The sequence below is a fragment of the Sesamum indicum genome, linkage group LG11 (genome assembly GCF_026168435.1).
Source record: "Sesamum indicum cultivar Baizhima isolate 11 linkage group LG11, ASM2616843v1, whole genome shotgun sequence".
NCBI classification, from domain to species: domain Eukaryota; kingdom Viridiplantae; phylum Streptophyta; class Magnoliopsida; order Lamiales; family Pedaliaceae; genus Sesamum; species Sesamum indicum.
The window spans coordinates 6033105-6049626 of NC_142667.1; the positions used below are offsets into that span (position 1 = coordinate 6033105).

The following is a 16522-nucleotide window of genomic DNA, read 5'->3' on the forward strand; positions in this document are numbered from 1 at the left end:
ATTTAGCTGTTTTACACGGTATTATTAAATAAAGTTTGTTTTCCCTTTAATACTAACATGCATTTCTTATTATATTTAGAAAATTTACCATACAAATGCAGAAATTTAGACATTTGTTTGGTTCAAGTTTAGTGGAATTCTAAAAGCGTTCAAAATTTAGTTGTTTTACATGGTTTTATTAAAGAAGTTTGTTTCCCTTTCATACTAACTTGTAGTTATTATTATGCTTTGAAATTTTACCATTCAAATGCTTGGGTTTAGTCCTACGTTTGGGTCAAGTTTTGTGGAATTCTGATAATGTTCATAATTTAGCTGTTTTACACGATTTTATTAAAGAAAATTTGTTTCCTTTGATACTAACTTGTAGTTATTACTACGCTTAGAAAATTTAGTATACATTAGGTTTGGACCTACGTTTGGGTCAAGTTTCATGGCATTCTGAGCACGTTCAAAATTTAGCTGTTTTACGTGGTTTTATTAAAGAAAGCTTATTTCCCTTTCATACTCACTACTAGTTATTATTACGCTTAGAAAATTGTCATACAAATGCTTGGGTTTAGACCAACTTTTGGATCAAGTTTCGTGTAATTCTGAGAAAGTTCAAAATTTAGTTGTTTTACGCAGTTTTAATAAAGAAAGTTTGTTTCCCTTTCATACTAACTTATAGCTATTGTTACGCTTAGAAAGTTTATCACAGAAATGCATTAGTTTAGACCTATGTTTGTATCAAGTTTCGTAAATTATCAGAATGTTTAAAATTTAGCATTTTTACGTGGTTTTATTAAAGATAGTTTGTTTCCCTTTCATAATAACTTGTAGTTATTATTATGCTTAGAAAATTACCATAAAATACATGGGTCCAGACCTACGTTTGGGTCAAGTTTCGTGGAATTTTGAGAACGTTCAAAATTTAGTTGTTTTACGCGGTTTTATTAAAGAAAGTTTGTTTCCTTTCAAGTTAACTTGTAGTTATTATTACCATTAGAAAATTTACCATACAAATGCATGGGTTTAGACCTACGTTTGGGTCAAGTTTCGTGAAATTGTGAAAACTTTCAAAATTTAGTTGTTTTAGACAGTATTATTAAATAAAGTTTGTTTTCCCTTTAATACTAACTTGCATTTATTATTACGCTTAGAAAATTTACCATACAAATGCATGGTTTAAGACCTACGTTTGGGTCAAGTTTCGTGAAATTCTAAGAACGTTTAAAATTTAGCTGTTTTATACGATTTTATTAAAGTAAGTTTGTTTCCTTTTCATACTAACTTTTAGTTATTATTATGCCTAGAAAATTTACAATACTAATGCATGGGTTTAGACCTACGTTTGGGTCAAATTTTGTGGAATTCTGAGCACGTTCAAAATTTAGGTGTTTTACGCGGTTTTATTAAAGAAAACTTATTTCCCTTTCATACTAACTTGTAGTTATTAATACGCTTAGAAAGTTTATCACACAAATGCATGGGTTTAGACCTACTTTTGGGTCAAGTTTTGTTGAATTTTGAGAACGTTCAAAATTTAGCTGTTTTACAGTTTTATTAAAGAAAGTTTCTTTCCCTTTCATACTAACTTGTAGTTATTATTACGCGTACAAAATTTACCACAGAAATTCATGGCTTTAGACCTATGTTTGGGTCAAGCTTTGTAAATTTTCAGAACGTTTAAAATTTAGCTGTTTTACGTGGTTTTATTAAAGATAGTTTGTTTCTCTTTCATACTACTTTGTAGTTATTATTAGGCTTAGAAAATTTACCATACAAATGCATGGGTTTAGACCTACGTTTGGGTCAAGTTTCGTGGAATTTTGAGAGCGTTCAAACTTTATTTGTTTTACACGGTATTATTAAAGAAAGTTTGTTTTTCCTTTAATACTAACTTGCATTTATTATTATGTTTAGAAAATTTACCATACAAATGCATGGGTTTAGACATTTGTTTGGTTCAAGTGTCGTGGAATTCTAAGAGCGTTCAAAATTTAGCTGTTTTACACGATTTATTAAAGAAAGTTTGTTTACCTTTCATACTAACTTGTAGTTATTATTACACTTTGAAAATTTACCATTCAAATGCATGGGTCTAGTCCTACGTTTGGGTCAAGTTTCGTAAAATTTTGAGAACGTTCATAATTTAGCTGTTTTACACAGTTTTATTAAAGAAAGTTTGTTTCTCTTTCATACTAACTTGTAGTTATTATTACGCTTAGAAAATTTACCATTGAAATGCATGAGTTTAGTCCTACGTTTGGGTCAAGTTTCGTGGAATTCTTAGAACGTTCAAAATTTAGCTGTTTTATACGATTTTATTATAGAAAATTTGTTTCCTTTCATACTAACTTGTTGTTATTACTACGCTCAGAAAATTTAGTATACAAATACATGGATTTGAACCTACATTTGGGTCAAGTTTCGTGGAATTCTTAGAACGTTCAAAATTTAGCTGTTTTATACGATTTTATTATAGAAAATTTGTTTCCTTTCATACTAACTTGTTGTTATTACTACGCTCAGAAAATTTAGTATACAAATACATGGATTTGAACCTACATTTGGGTCAAGTTTCATGGCATTTTGAGCACGTTCAAAATTTAGCTATTTTACATGGTTTTATTAAAGAAAGCTTATTTCCCTTTCATACTAACTTGTAGTTATTATTACGCTTAGAAAATTATCTTACAAATGCATGGGTTTAGACCAATTTTTGGGTCAAGTATCGTGTAATTCTGATAACGTTCAAAATTTAGCTATTTACGCAGTTTTAATAGAGAAAGTTTGTTTCCCTTTCATACTAACTTGTAGTTACTATTACGATTAGAAAGTTTACCACAGAAATGCATTGGTTTAGACCTATGTTTGGGTTAAGTTTCGTGAATTATCAGAACGTTTAAAATTTAGATGTTTTACGTGGTTTTATTAAAGATAGTTTGTTTCCCTTTCATTATAACTTGTAGTTATTATTACGCTTAGAAAATTACCATGCAAATACATGGGTCTAGACCTATATTTATATTTTATAATTAAGATAAAGTTCAATTATTTATTATTGTTTGTTTTATATAACGATAAACAAATGCCAACAAATGCTCAACACATGAAATTATTGTCTAATTAAACTAATTTTTTAAAAGACATTTAGCAATTCTTATTTATTTAATTTTAATCTCTTTATCACTTTTCTTTTTAGTGATTAACATGAAAATCATGCCTAAATATTAGTTTGATTGGCTATACAAAGTTAGTATTTTGCTAATATTTCTGTTATTTAAAAATTTTATGCACCTAATTGTTCCTTTTTTAGTAATTTTTGGACAAATGTTTTTGAGCAAAAGTAATTCCATATGAGGTCATGTGGCATACAAATTTGCATTTCAAAAATCATATCCATTTTGAAAATTTTGCTTAAATTTCTTTTTACTCTCAGTTGATTTTTTGTGTCTTTGTATTTTAGATTTAGCTTCAGTTTTTAATTGTTAATGGAATTTGATTCTAAAATAATGAGAATAATAGAAAAATTGTTAACTGATTGCTCGAATTTAAATAATAGTTGAGTTTAATCATAAACGAACCTATATAAAAAATTTGGATTGAGTCAAAATTCAAGTAAAGCAAGTAGAACAAAGAAACAAAATTCATTCTTATTAATAATTTAGCAATTTTTTTTTATCTTTTGGGTATAAAAGAAGTTAATTCAATAAAGTTGGCCATTTTCTGTACTTTGATTTTCAAAATTACTAATTTGTTACTTTATAACGTAACTCTAAATATTCTAGACATGAGTCTGTAAGCATTTATCAAATTCATACTATTAGAAATGATCCGATTAATTAACAAAAAAAAAATGAATGTTGTGACTAGTACAACTAAAAGAATCCATTCCCAATGAGAAGGAAATCAAAAGTAAAACATCAATATTTAACGCACTTAATCTTGATTGGTTTAACATTTCAAGTAAAATTGATAATAAACATGGGCGGTATTGTAGAAGATGAAGGAAATAGTAAGCTATAAATAAAAAAGATGACACTGAAATTCAAATTCCAAGCAATAGGGGATAATTAATAAAACTTTATCGAGAGCTTCTATGAAGTAAATGAAACCAAGCAAGAAGATTTATCCCACCAACAAATTTGAACAAGCAAATGAACAAAACTATATGTTTACATAGCAACCCATTTAGTTATATTGTTATTTAACTTTTAGATTTTTCATTAAATAGAAAGCTTTTACAATAATATTAAAGTTCGAAATCGTTAAGTTTAATAATGAATATGATCATTTTATTTATAAAATACTTATTAAATTTTAAAATTATATTTGAAATACTATATATTTTTACTTAATTAAATTATTAAATAACATAATTATTTTAACAAGGTAATAAAAGAAATTAAGAAAGAAACTTAATTGCTGCAACTTAACCTATTGTAGTAAAAAATTGTGAGTCTAATCCTCATTGTTCTTGCTTTGAGAGGTTCCCACACAGTCAATAAAGCATTAAAAATTGCCATAGGAACTTAATTTATTAGGAACCACTCCACAATATCTGCATTGCATAAGCCCATGCTCCAATTTATTTTTACAATAAAAAAAAGACACCTTTGTCACTCCTTTGTACATTTTAATCTCTTGATATGAATCAATAATTTGCTTTAGAGTCATTAATCAGTAGAAGTTAACTTTCAGTAGCCTTTAGCTATATAACCAAATTCTGTTAAACCCACTAATCGAAAGAGAGAAAAATTAGAAGACTGGCTTTAGGGTATCTTTTTAGGAAAATTGTCGGGATACTCAATCTCTTTTAATATAAAAATAAAGCATGTACAATTCAGCCCAACCCAAGAAAATTGATATAGCAAATTGTTATCAAAGAGAAATAAAATCCAAACAAAATCCTTTAAGGCTCAAATAAAATAAAAAATCTTAGTCGAAAAAATAAAACTCACAATAAAAAAAAAATTAATAAAAAAATGAGCCCGTTGTGGTAAGCCCAAGCAAAATATCAAAATGAACATATAGATCAAAATAAAAATACAAACAAAAAATTCAAACTCAACATCAAAAAGTAAAAATTCAAAACTAAGAATTCTGTTCTTTTCCTCACTTCATTTCTCTCTTTTTCCTTCTTTGTTCACAGATACAAGAAGGGGTTTTCTTGGTCGTCTTTCTCTCTCGCAAGAACCACCGATCCTCTCTTCCAGCCACTATAGCAATTGACCACCGCCGGCAACCATCTTCTGACATTCCGGCCACCGTTTGCTGCCCAACCCGTCACCTTCCGACGACCCACGCCCCCCCACGTGCGTCTTCAGCCTTCTTTGCAAACCCCCTTTTTTTCTCCCATTTGCTCACTTTCTCTCTGTCCTTCGCCGTCGCCGACGACCAGCGCCGACATCGAACTGCCCTCACCCCCATGATTCTTTTCTGACCATCCCTCGGTCTTCGACCAGTCCCCACTTTTTTTCCCTTTTCTCGATCTATACTCTTCTCTTCCCAGTCTACCAATCTGCCGGTGCTGGTATTTTTTCAAGTCCTCTCTCACAGCCAATTTCCTCCTTATCAAGTTTTCGGATTACCTGACCCTCTCAAGATGGGTTCCATCTCTTATGTTTCCTCACCGCGATGGGGAGCGCAATTTCATTGAGATGGGAAGCACCAGAGCCCTCATCTGCGATCCACACCTCAAGAATACCGTCCCTTGCTTCAAATGCTTAAACACAAAAGGCCTAACAAGGACAATCCTAACCATTGATCGAAGAAGATCCAAGTTACTGGGCCTCTCAAAGGAAATACATTTCAAGAAATTCAGCAGAACAGTTTGCTCAGCAGTTGAGGATGTCGAAATCATTGGTGGCAGCTTAAATGGAGCTGTCTCAGCTGTTCGAGATGGACTTGCTAAAGTAAAACCCTTTTCTCAATTGATTTTGTTCGAGAAATATTTATGGCTTTCATCCTCTTTGTTTTGCTTGATCTTAGAGTAGATTTCTGGTTTTTTGGAAAAAGTTGGTAGTTAATTGCTGATACTAAGTGTAACTTAAGCTGTTGCCTGGTCATAAACATGAGTTTTTCATGTTTGTTTTTGTTAATAGTGAATTTGGTCATATATTTTGGTGCGTCCATGTAATACGATTTTGCCTTTCATCTGTTTGTTGAAGATAAACACGGATATTAGTAGTTTTATGATTGTGGTGGTGTTTTGTGGTATCCAGAGGTATTAGTAGTTTTATGATTTTGCTCCAAGCATTTGTTGCTGGTCTACATTGAACGTATTTTGTCCTTTTTTAGGTCGTGATGGTGTAGTCTTTGAGAATGTGGTGAAAACCTTTTTACTCCAACTTGTACACTCATGCACATATCACATATGTGTATATATAATGTATGATATCTCAAATGTTGTCCGGACCCAGAGTCTAGGTCTGTTTTGTATATAGGATACTTAATGGACCATCAATTTTATATCTTTATTTGAGCATATGATAAAAATTCCAATAAATTGTCCTCGTACTTAAGCTGTTTCTGTACTGTTGATTTCTTTCTGCAAGAGCTTATATAGTTCCATCCCTGACATGCACCAAGGGAAGAAGCAACACGAAGATAAAGTAGACTGTGGATGATCATGTGCATGTTCTTTTCCTGCATTTTTCTGGAATAGTAATAATAACAAATGATAATACTAATTTGTAGAAGGGTTGAACTAGCTAAGGGTGATGTTGTTTCAAAAAATTAGTAAATATGATTCTAGCTTGCAGGGACTGTCACGTGTCCGCATATGTGTGGATTCTAATTATTCTGTGTTCACACATAGTAAGTGAAATAACTTTTGGGCCTCCCAATTTACGGTGTTTTGCTGATATGGCATGACTAAATTCTGCTGCGAATTGTATGAAGGATCACCTATATGAGGAGTGTTTAAAATGTTTTTTGTAGCTGAATACACTGCGGATAGAAATATGGGGTATGCTTTTAGTAAGTTAGAGATAGAATCTGAAGATGATCGTTCAACTGAGGAGACTGGTGGGAGTCCTTGGTTCGATAGAAAGTTGGATTTTTCAGACCATGATATTGCTCAGCTAACAAAGCTACATTCAGGGCCACATGAGAATTTGAGCAGACTTCTTCCAGGGAGACATCAGTTTCCCGTTTCAACTACAAAAATGCTGGCAAGTCGAGCAGCAAATCTTTCAGGAAGAGGAAGGTTCTCATCAGGAGATTGTCGTCATGTTCTGAGTATATATCTGCCTGTGATGGTCTGTGGTTTTTGGATCAGATGTCCACGACGGTATGCTTCACAATTTTCCGCTGATGGCTCCCATTTTGTTACTGCATTTCATGTACTACTGCTTACTGCAATAATGAGCTTAAAAACGAATAAGAAGAAAAGTCTTGTTGTTGATATTTCAATTATACTTATAAATTCAGCTCAGAAGTTCTTTTGAATTTATGATGATGCTGTTTAGCTGGAACTAATCGTAATTTATGCATTTTTCTTGTTGTACTCTTCCAGCACACCCCCCTGCGCTGTCGTTGCCTCCACTTCCACCACCCTTTGTCTGGAAGACCTTGACAATCCCAAATTTCAGGGACGTTCTCTTTTTCCTTTTACTTTTTGTTCCCTTGTTTCAGTGGGTTTGTGTGCATATGTTGAGGACAATGTATGTGCTTGGGAGGGGGGGTATGTTCAATGTTGTGCTTTGTGCTTTTGTGATTTATTTTCTGGGAGGTGGTTTGATAGTCATTGTGGCACGATTCTTGCGAAATTGGTTGTGTTTTTGAAATTTGAATTAATATTTGGAATGTGGATGTGTGGGGATTCAAAACTTTTACTTGGGGGTTGACATTTTTATTGAACACCAAAACTTGTGAAACAAATAGTGTCTTGAGAAAAATATCTGAATTATCCCGTGGTAGCATTTGAATTTTCAGATTGTTGCTTGTAATATTCCTTAGAGTAATAGGAATTTTTGGTATAAGTCGAGATAAGTAGGAGAAATTAGCACTAGTGGCATACAAAAAAAAAATAAAATAAAATTGTGTGAACTACATTCCATTGACTGCATCAAATGAACAATGTTCAAGAATCAACACGAAAGCCCCTTGTGTGAGCTTTTGAACCAAAGCACTTCCATTTAAATAGTGCTCCTTCATTTCTTTTGATTGAGGGCATCAATCATAGTATGTCCATTCTAGAACTTGCTTGTGTAATACATTTTGAGACCACATTCTTGTAAGATTGGTGTATGAAAGTGATAAGGGTATTTAGGAATAAACCATTGACCTGAAAAGAGCCTACCTTGAATTCACCAATAGAAAAACTCATTTGAGCCTTGGCTTTTCTTTTCTCGGTTTATAAGCTGAATTATCCCTTTTTTGGTCATTTCCTAAAGTCATTTTTGAACCCATTCAAGGGCATGGTGTTTGCTTGGTTGCTTATAAATTGACATGGAAACAAGTGAGTGTAATGATTCAAGTTGCACCCAAGGATGCGTTGCTAGTCCCAAGGAAAAGGGAAAAAAAAAGAGATGAGGAAATGGAACAAAAAGGAGAAGAAAGAAAAAAAAGATGAGAAAAATGATGAAATAGAAAGGACAAAAAGGAAAAAAGGGGAAAAAAAGAAAAGAAAGAGGAAAGATTAGGGGAAAAAAGATGCAGAAAATGAAAAAAAAATTCAGCAGTTTGATTGTTAAAAGCACTTCAATTGAGTTGAAGGAATATGAGCTCGGAAGTATAAGCAACTAGGTTAACATCGCTCCTTTGACTTCAGCCATTCGATCTATTTTTTGTCACACCTTTTCCTAAACCCCATTACAACCCATGAAAGACCCTTTGATTCATGCATTAATTCTTATTTCATGGTGGTGGAGATTTGATTCACAAGCAAGCCTATGGTAATGATATTCTATGTATTGATTTGAGTGGAATCCAAATTCTTAAACATATTGAGTGATTACTGTGACACCCTTGTGAGAGTTTTGAGACTTGTTTAATTTGATTTTGATAAAGTCAATTCCAAATTCTTAAACACTTTTGAGTGATTACACCCTTCTGAGAGTGTTGAGACTTGTTTCATTTTATTTTTGATAAAGTCAATGGGATATCTGTATGTTGAATGTTGTGCTACACCGTTACTAGTACTTATTCTCAATATTGCTTATCTTTTCTTAAACTATTAAGTCATAGTAGTTTAGGGGATATGTTTGACTGACATGAAAGGAAATTTGAGAATTGCTACTTGGATAATTCGTGTATTTGGAGTGGTACATGCTTGAGGGCAGGCATGGTTTCGGTGTGGGGGGAGTCTGATAAGATATATTTTAATGTTCCTATGCATTCTTATTTATGCGAACAACCTCAAGGTTATCTATGGTTGACATGGGATGAAAACTTTGGACGATTACCTTATTTTAATCATCTTTATGTGCCTAAAGGATTTTATACAAGTATGTCCAGTTCCTGTACGCTAGTTCACCTTCCAACGGGTGGAAAATTTATAAGAAGGGTGGCAACAATTTCGTGTATGTTTAGAACTTTCTATTAATATTCTTCAATGTGTCGATGAAAGTCTGTTTACTATGCTTGTATATGCATCTGCTAGTCTGAATAATCTTTTTCTTCTTTTTTCCCTTCCTATTTAAATGGCTTGTTAGAGATTTTCTCATTCCTTCTATTATATTTGGGTGCATAACACTCTGCCACACTATTTGCAAGTCGATGATTGAATTCCTGACTGATGTTCTCGATCACAAGGTAAGATTTATGCTTAAATTTATCTTTGTTATGTTTGTTTTAGCTCAATTGAGTTAGGTGCAAATCTCTGTAGAACTTAGTTATGAAAAACATGTTTCAGAAAAATAAAGGAAGATATGACTTGGAACTTCCAAGACTTTGATTTATTGTTCCTTGTGCTCTCCATGTATTATGACATATTACTCTTGTTAGATTAGAGTGACTTGCCAAACAATCTTTCTTGTAATAAAGTAACAAGAGATTGGAGCCCAATATTCAATGTGACAATTGAATTAGATTAGTCGGGGAATTAATGTGTTGGAATGTGGATATGTGGGGACTAAAAGTTTTTATTTGGAGGTTGACAATTTTTAGTGAACACCGAAACTTGTGAAGGAAGTTAGTGTGTTGAGAAAAATATGCGAATTATTCTGTGGTAGCACTTGAATTTTTTGATTGTTGTCTTGTGTTATCCCTTAGATTAATAGGAATTTTTGGTATAAGTCGAGATAAGCAGGAGAGACTAGCACTAGTGGCATATAAAAAAAAAGTAGTGTGAAGTGTGTTCCATTGAGTGCATCAAATGAACAATGTTCAAGAATCAACACAAAAGCCTTTGTGTGAGCTTTTGGACCAAAGCACTTTCATTTAAACAGTGCTACATTTCTTTTGATCGAGGGCATCAAACTTAGTGTGTCCATTCTAGAACTTGCTTGTGTAATACATTTTGAGTCCGCATTCTTGTAAGATTGGTGCATGAAAGTGATAAGGGCACTTAGGAATACCCCATTACCTCAAAAGAGCCTACCTTGAATTCACCCATAGAATAACTCATTTGAGCCTTGGCTTTTCTTTTGTTGGTTAAACCACGTCATAAGCTGAATCATCCCCTTCTTGATTATCTCCTGAACTGAATTTTGAACCCATTTAAGGGGATGGTGTTGGCTTGGTTGCTTGTAAATTGACATGAAAATGAGTGAATAACAAGGGATGCACTGCTATCCCCAAGGAAAAGAAAAAGAAATATGGAACGAGGAAATGAAAAACAAATGATGAAACAGAAAGAACAAAGAGACGAAGAAAAAGGAGAAGAGAAAGAAGAAGAAGAAAAGAAAGGAAAGAAGAAAATATTGAGAAAAAACAAAAGAAAAAAAAGAAAGGAAAGAAGAAAAGATTGAGGGAAAAAAAAGAAGAAGAAAAAGAAGAAAAAACGAAAGGAAAGAAAAGATTGAGAAAAAAAAGAAGAAAAAGAAATAGAAAATGAATCGAGTTGAATGGCAATGAAGTTGGAAGGATAAGTAACTAGGTCCGCATCGATCCCTTGAATTCATAAGCCACAATTCGGCCTATCTTTTGCCACACCTTGTCCTAAGCCCCCTTACAACCGTTGGAAAGACCCTTTGATTCATGTATTAATTTTCATTTCGTTGGTGGAGGAGATTTGATTCACAAGCAAGCCTATGGTAATGGCATCCTATGTATTGATTTGAGTGGAACCCAAATTCTTAAACACTTGATGAGTGGAGTGATTACACTGATACCTTTGTGAGAGTGTTGAGACTTGTTTCATTTTATTTTGATGAAGTCAATGGGATACTTGTGTGTTGAGTATTGTATGTTGTACTGCAAGTGCTTGTCTCAATATTGCTGGCTCTTCTTATACTATTAAGTCTTATTAGTATAGGGGATATACTTGACTGACAGGAAAGAAAATTTGAGAATTGCTACTTGGATAATTTGTGTATTTGGATTGAGACATGCTTGAGGGTAGTCATGGTTTCGGGGTGGGGGAATAAGATATATTTTAAAGCTCCTATGCATGCTTATTCGAGTGATTGGGAAAGATTTTATTGCATACTTTACACGTCACAGATGGAAGTTGAGGAGTGTGGTTTAACTCTTGTGTTATTATGGTGAGTGGATTTTTGTTCAGAGCTAGCATGTCTTATGATTAATGTTGTGGGTCGTCTTGTGCCTCATTACATACTACTTTTCTGTTATTTTATTGTTCCTGATATTTTCTTTACAACTTTCTACTTAAAAATTTGTTTAATTATAGTCTATGGTTTAGTTTAGAATATGCTAACTAATACTTTTAATATAATTAGTAAAGATATTAATTCCATATATATATTTACATGCTTATAATATGTAGTTATGTTATTTATTTCAGATTAATGGATTAACGAGATGAAAATAAAGTATAAATGTATGACAGTATGAGGATAGAAATCGAATTTGCACTCCTGATCTTGAGTTCAAAGTGCATGCTATAATGTTCGTGATGAAGTTTCATTGATGTGCAGTGAGGTTCCTTCTATTGCTCCTTATGCATGGCTGGTATATACTGAAACAAAGAGAGGTTCTGAACATGAGTAGGGACTATTTTCATTTGCCACTTGTGGGATTTTGTGTTTTGCTTGTGTTGCTATTGAAGCAACTGCTCATTATCTATTGTTAGCCGATTGCAGTACATTTAATTATTGGGGTGCTAGTGATGATGACCACGATCACATGTCTTATGCAAAATCTCCCAACATAAACCTTGGTTTAGGTATTTTCTCCTTGTTTTACTCAGAAAATGGTGTATTGAAAATTTGTCATTGTATAGGCATTCCTTTTCTTGTAACATATTGGCTACTTTTCCTTAACTAATTCGAAGTTCATATTTCAATGAATATTTGCTTGGGCAAATGTGGTAGTGCTACATCAATAGTGTAAGGATCAGGTTTATTTCATGTAACAAGCATTAACTACACTTCTACTTTTCATAGAAATTCTATGACTGTTGTATGCCCATATGCTGAAAATGAAGTGTTGGCTATGCAACCATCCCAAAGCTCCAAAGTTTGTGGTGTGAGCAACTAAATGACTCTTGGTTTGAGTAACTAAGCTCCAAAGTCTAATTATACATTCTTTTTGCAGAATATTAGTATTAGGTACGCCTAGTTTGCTCATGGTGATTTTCTGGTGCAACATTACCTTTTAGATGTAGTGCATGGAGAACTTGTAGTGTTCTCTTCTTTTTTAATCTATTTATGTTGAAAATATGACAGTAACTTATGATTTGGACTTTGGTGTGATCATTTGCAGGTTTGGTAAGAAAGAAATATGGTCCTTCTGATTCGTTCTATGTGCCAAAGCATGTGTGCTGGGTCAAAACCTCGAATATGATTCTTCATCTGAGTCGAGCACTGAGCGAAAGAAAGTTAGAGTATCATGCAGTTGTTGCTGGCCAAGCCCATGTTCCACTTTCTAGGAGTGCTGAGACTGTAGCATCCCCTGTGATCCATGTGATTATGGCAGTAGTGGCAAGACATTCCTATGGTGGAGACTTTTGCTTGAGGACAAGATAAGGTAGCACTTTTAGTTAAATACGTTGAACCAGAGGGCACCAATTGTTTACCCTTTTCATTTATTCTTTTGTTATACTACTAAAGTAGTACATGTTTATTTGCTTTTCCCAGTTTAGCGAGAACGACAGCACTTTTCCCAGTTTAGCGAGAACGACTGCTGTTAGAAATTGAGTCTTTGTGTATTGTCTTCCATAATAACATTAACCAAGACATCATCATTGTCAAATTTTCTTGTGGAATATTTGTTAATCCTACTTGTTTTGTTTTCTAGGGAGTCAATCTTTTGGAGAAGTATGGCCTAAGTCCTCTACATTGAAGGGAGAACAACACAAGGAAATAGTGGGATGAAAAAGTTGGCAAAATCTTCATTGGTGAGTTTGTGGTTTCTATTTTAGTTGTTAGCTTACATTTATTGGGAACCAACTAGCAATTTCAGATATTATTGGCTTTTACTTGTTGGGAGTATTCTTTTGCCATGAATTTTTGAGTTGAACCTCGTGGATACACTCTGTGACCTAGAGAATTTGATCACTTCAGCTCTAGAAAAGATCTTATCATCTTGGTCTCTATTACGCATTTGTGCTGCTGACAAAGGATGCGATAATTTTCTATGTGATTCTGTAGACTTTGGGAGCATGGATGACATTTCTGAAGTCTTGGTGGAACGATGCAAATGATTCTGAGTATGAGCTTCTGGTTTGCAGTCCATAAAAAATTGATGCTAGTAAATCTAACACAAAAGTGTTGAGTATACAATGATGTTGATGAGAGCAATCCAGGAGAAGTGTTGTTGTTAGGCCTAATGGAGAGTGAATATCCAGATTTCAGCATTTAAGAGAAGTTAAATGCTTTTGTTGCGCTTATTGATCTACTCAGAGTTAGTTCCAGTATCAAAATGGAGGTAACGCTTTTATTTTTGTTTAATAGCTGCTTTATGCATTTTGTTATAAGGGTCAATATGTTTCTTCTTCTCTCTACACAAATCTCTTGTTTGCAGTTTCTAATTTGCGATTTTGCTTTTCGAGTGTTAATTGAACATCTGTACAAGTATGTGTTTATGGGCCTCCAGCATTTTTTGAAATGGCATTGCCTTATGATGATTCTACTTCCTGGAGTGGATAGTTAATATATTTTTCACATATACAGATGATAACAAAACAACTCCTGTAAGATGGGAGTGTGTGGTAGGTGAGAGTTGACACATCACAATTAGAAGTTCTAAGAGTCAATTCATTTCTTTGTGGCTTTATGTATAGTACGGAGATAACATGTCTACTGTATGCCTCTTTATTTGTGTTGCTAATAATTATTTCACTATGGATCAAGACAAGCTTTTAAGTATCAGATATTACTTTTTTTTTTGTCAATCTGAGAGTCAGCTTACAAGCATTATTTTCATCCCAAACACTGAGGTGGAGTTAAGCTTAACTGCTTAAATTCGCTTCTCTGTAGAAAGAGATACTGTATGAGATTAAAGCAAAATGATGAAAATGTTAATGTTCCTCTTTATCAGTAGAACTGGAATTGATGTGCTTGGATGATTGTACAGATGTTAAAAACTTATCTAACATTGATTGTGTTGTTTCTTAGGGTTAGAGTCTTCCAACCTGGAGAGAGCCCATGGGCTTTGCCATTCGGGCAGTCTTAGCAGGCACCTTCCAGAATAGGCTTCTATAACTTATAATTGGACTGACATCTTGAAAAAAGTGACTCGCCTTGTTTCGCATAATTGGAATGACATCATGAAAAAAGTGACTTGCCTTGCCTTCTATAACTTATTCTGATACATGCTTGTTAATTAAAGTTCATGTAAACTGAAATTAATATGTTTCTTGTGGTATACACGATGCTCTTGCGAGCTTGGACTGAGCTTGAAGCTTCTCGATTTGTAGCCACGTAATAACACTTGGCAATGAAAACAATTGTTGAACTGAGGAGGATAACATTCCAGTGTCGGTCAAACACGGACGGTGAGAACATCCACATCCTATTGTAGCTCTTTTTCATTCCTACTCCAACCTCAAGAAAGAAACAGGATTAATAAACAAATTTATTTTTTCATTTATTTGTGTTCTTTTCTAACCGCTCATTTCGTTTTGCTTACAGCCTATTGCCAAGAAGCCAATGAAGTTCATTCCATTGGTTACAATGCTGAGTTGTTATAAATTTATGAGATGAACTTCTAATTGATAATTTTTTATGAATAATAAGACCTCATATTTTTTAATCATTTATATTAATTTAAAATATAAATTTAAAAGATTAATTTCAAAGTGTAGAGGGGTATCAATATCCACATATATTTAATTAGTTATTAGGTTATAAATTTAAATTATTTATACTAATATAAATTTTTCGTTTAGTCTATTGCTAAGATGGAGATTCTGATTGCTATTTTTTCATTGGTGATTTTTTAATGGAAACGGATTATATTTTTATTATTTTATTAACTTTGTTTTATTGAATTTGTATATTAATTAACATAATAATGAAAATTAGATATCGTGTTATAAATTTTAAATTAGAAATCACGTGTATTAGTTATTTACTCTAATTATATTATTTTTTATAAATAAATATTTATAAGATTGATAGGGCATATTTATGGAAATGAATTATGCATAGGGAGCTTTGAGGAATGCATAACAGGACATAGGGGGTGAATAATTTCTGTTAACGGCCTGAGCCAAGTAGAGTAGATATTTTAGTTTTACGCTTTGTCCACTCGGTTCCTTAATCCTCAATTCTTCATGATCAAAATAAAATATTTATTGCTATTCTAGTTATCTAATAACAACAATTTAGTATAAATGCATTTATTTACGAATGTATTGTCATTGTGTTGTTTTTATTTTACAGAACACAATATTATCATTTATAAATATATATTATTTATCCTAATTTAAATTTTTATTGAGTCTATAGATATGGAGTTAAATTTGAAATTATAGAACGATTACATGTATTAAATTAAATACTTATTAGGAAGGGGGTGTATTTATGGGAATGAATAATAGATTTTTTTTTAATCAAAATATGAATTTTAATTTAAATTATTTTATAATTTTTTATTAAAATTGTAAATATATTTTTATTTAATATATCAACAAAAATTAGTCATTAAATTGTAAATTTATATTGGTAGAGAGACATCAATAATTTAAATATAAATTGAAAATTTTACATGAATTTAAAAATTTTTATTTTTATTTATAACAAAATTGACCCTGTATAATTTAATTGAATGTGTATGTAAACATTTTTTGAATCGTGTATAACTTTTGTATTATTAATATCCTAACAAGAACTAGTTATTAGGTTATGAATTTAAATTAGAAAAATTAAAAATTATTTATTTATTTTTTATATACTAAAGCGAAGAGGGGCGTGAAAGCAATATTTATGAAAAAAATTTCATGTATTTGTTTATTATTTATACTAATATT

At 32.4% G+C, this 16522-nt stretch overlaps 1 protein-coding gene across 8 annotated transcripts; it reads left to right on the forward strand.

Moving 5' to 3' along the window:
- Positions 1 to 5054: 5054 nt before the first annotated feature.
- On the forward strand, positions 5055 to 15306 carry LOC105180316 (uncharacterized). 8 transcript variants are annotated; one of them, XR_016062713.1, is made up of 10 exons: positions 5055 to 5897; positions 6925 to 7276; positions 7502 to 9741; positions 12027 to 12095; positions 12192 to 12274; positions 12814 to 13077; positions 13348 to 13447; positions 13701 to 13977; positions 14667 to 15046; positions 15183 to 15306. XR_016062713.1 is itself a non-coding variant. In XM_088875168.1 (9 exons), the coding sequence occupies exons 3-6, from the start codon at positions 9725 to 9727 to the stop codon at positions 13074 to 13076; spliced, it is 432 nt and encodes a 143-aa protein (XP_088731294.1). In that variant the 5' UTR covers positions 5059 to 5897; positions 6925 to 7276; positions 7502 to 9724; the 3' UTR covers position 13077; positions 13348 to 13447; positions 13701 to 13977; positions 14667 to 15141. The 8 variants fall into 8 exon arrangements, 1 of the variants encoding a protein (XP_088731294.1); XR_016062716.1 differs by having other exon boundaries at positions 5056 to 5897; positions 14969 to 15046; XR_016062714.1 differs by lacking the exon at positions 15183 to 15306 and having other exon boundaries at positions 5056 to 5897; positions 12182 to 12274; positions 14667 to 15141.
- The last annotated feature ends 1216 nt before the right edge of the window (positions 15307 to 16522 follow it).

Excerpts from the sequence above, each read along its gene's own strand:
- LOC105180316 (XM_088875168.1), top strand. Across the intron at positions 12,096-12,191 it reads AAGAGAGGTTCTGAACATGA|TACATTTAATTATTGGGGTG; the intron begins GTAGGGACTATT and ends AGCCGATTGCAG. Across the intron at positions 12,275-12,813 it reads CAACATAAACCTTGGTTTAG|GTTTGGTAAGAAAGAAATAT; the intron begins GTATTTTCTCCT and ends GATCATTTGCAG.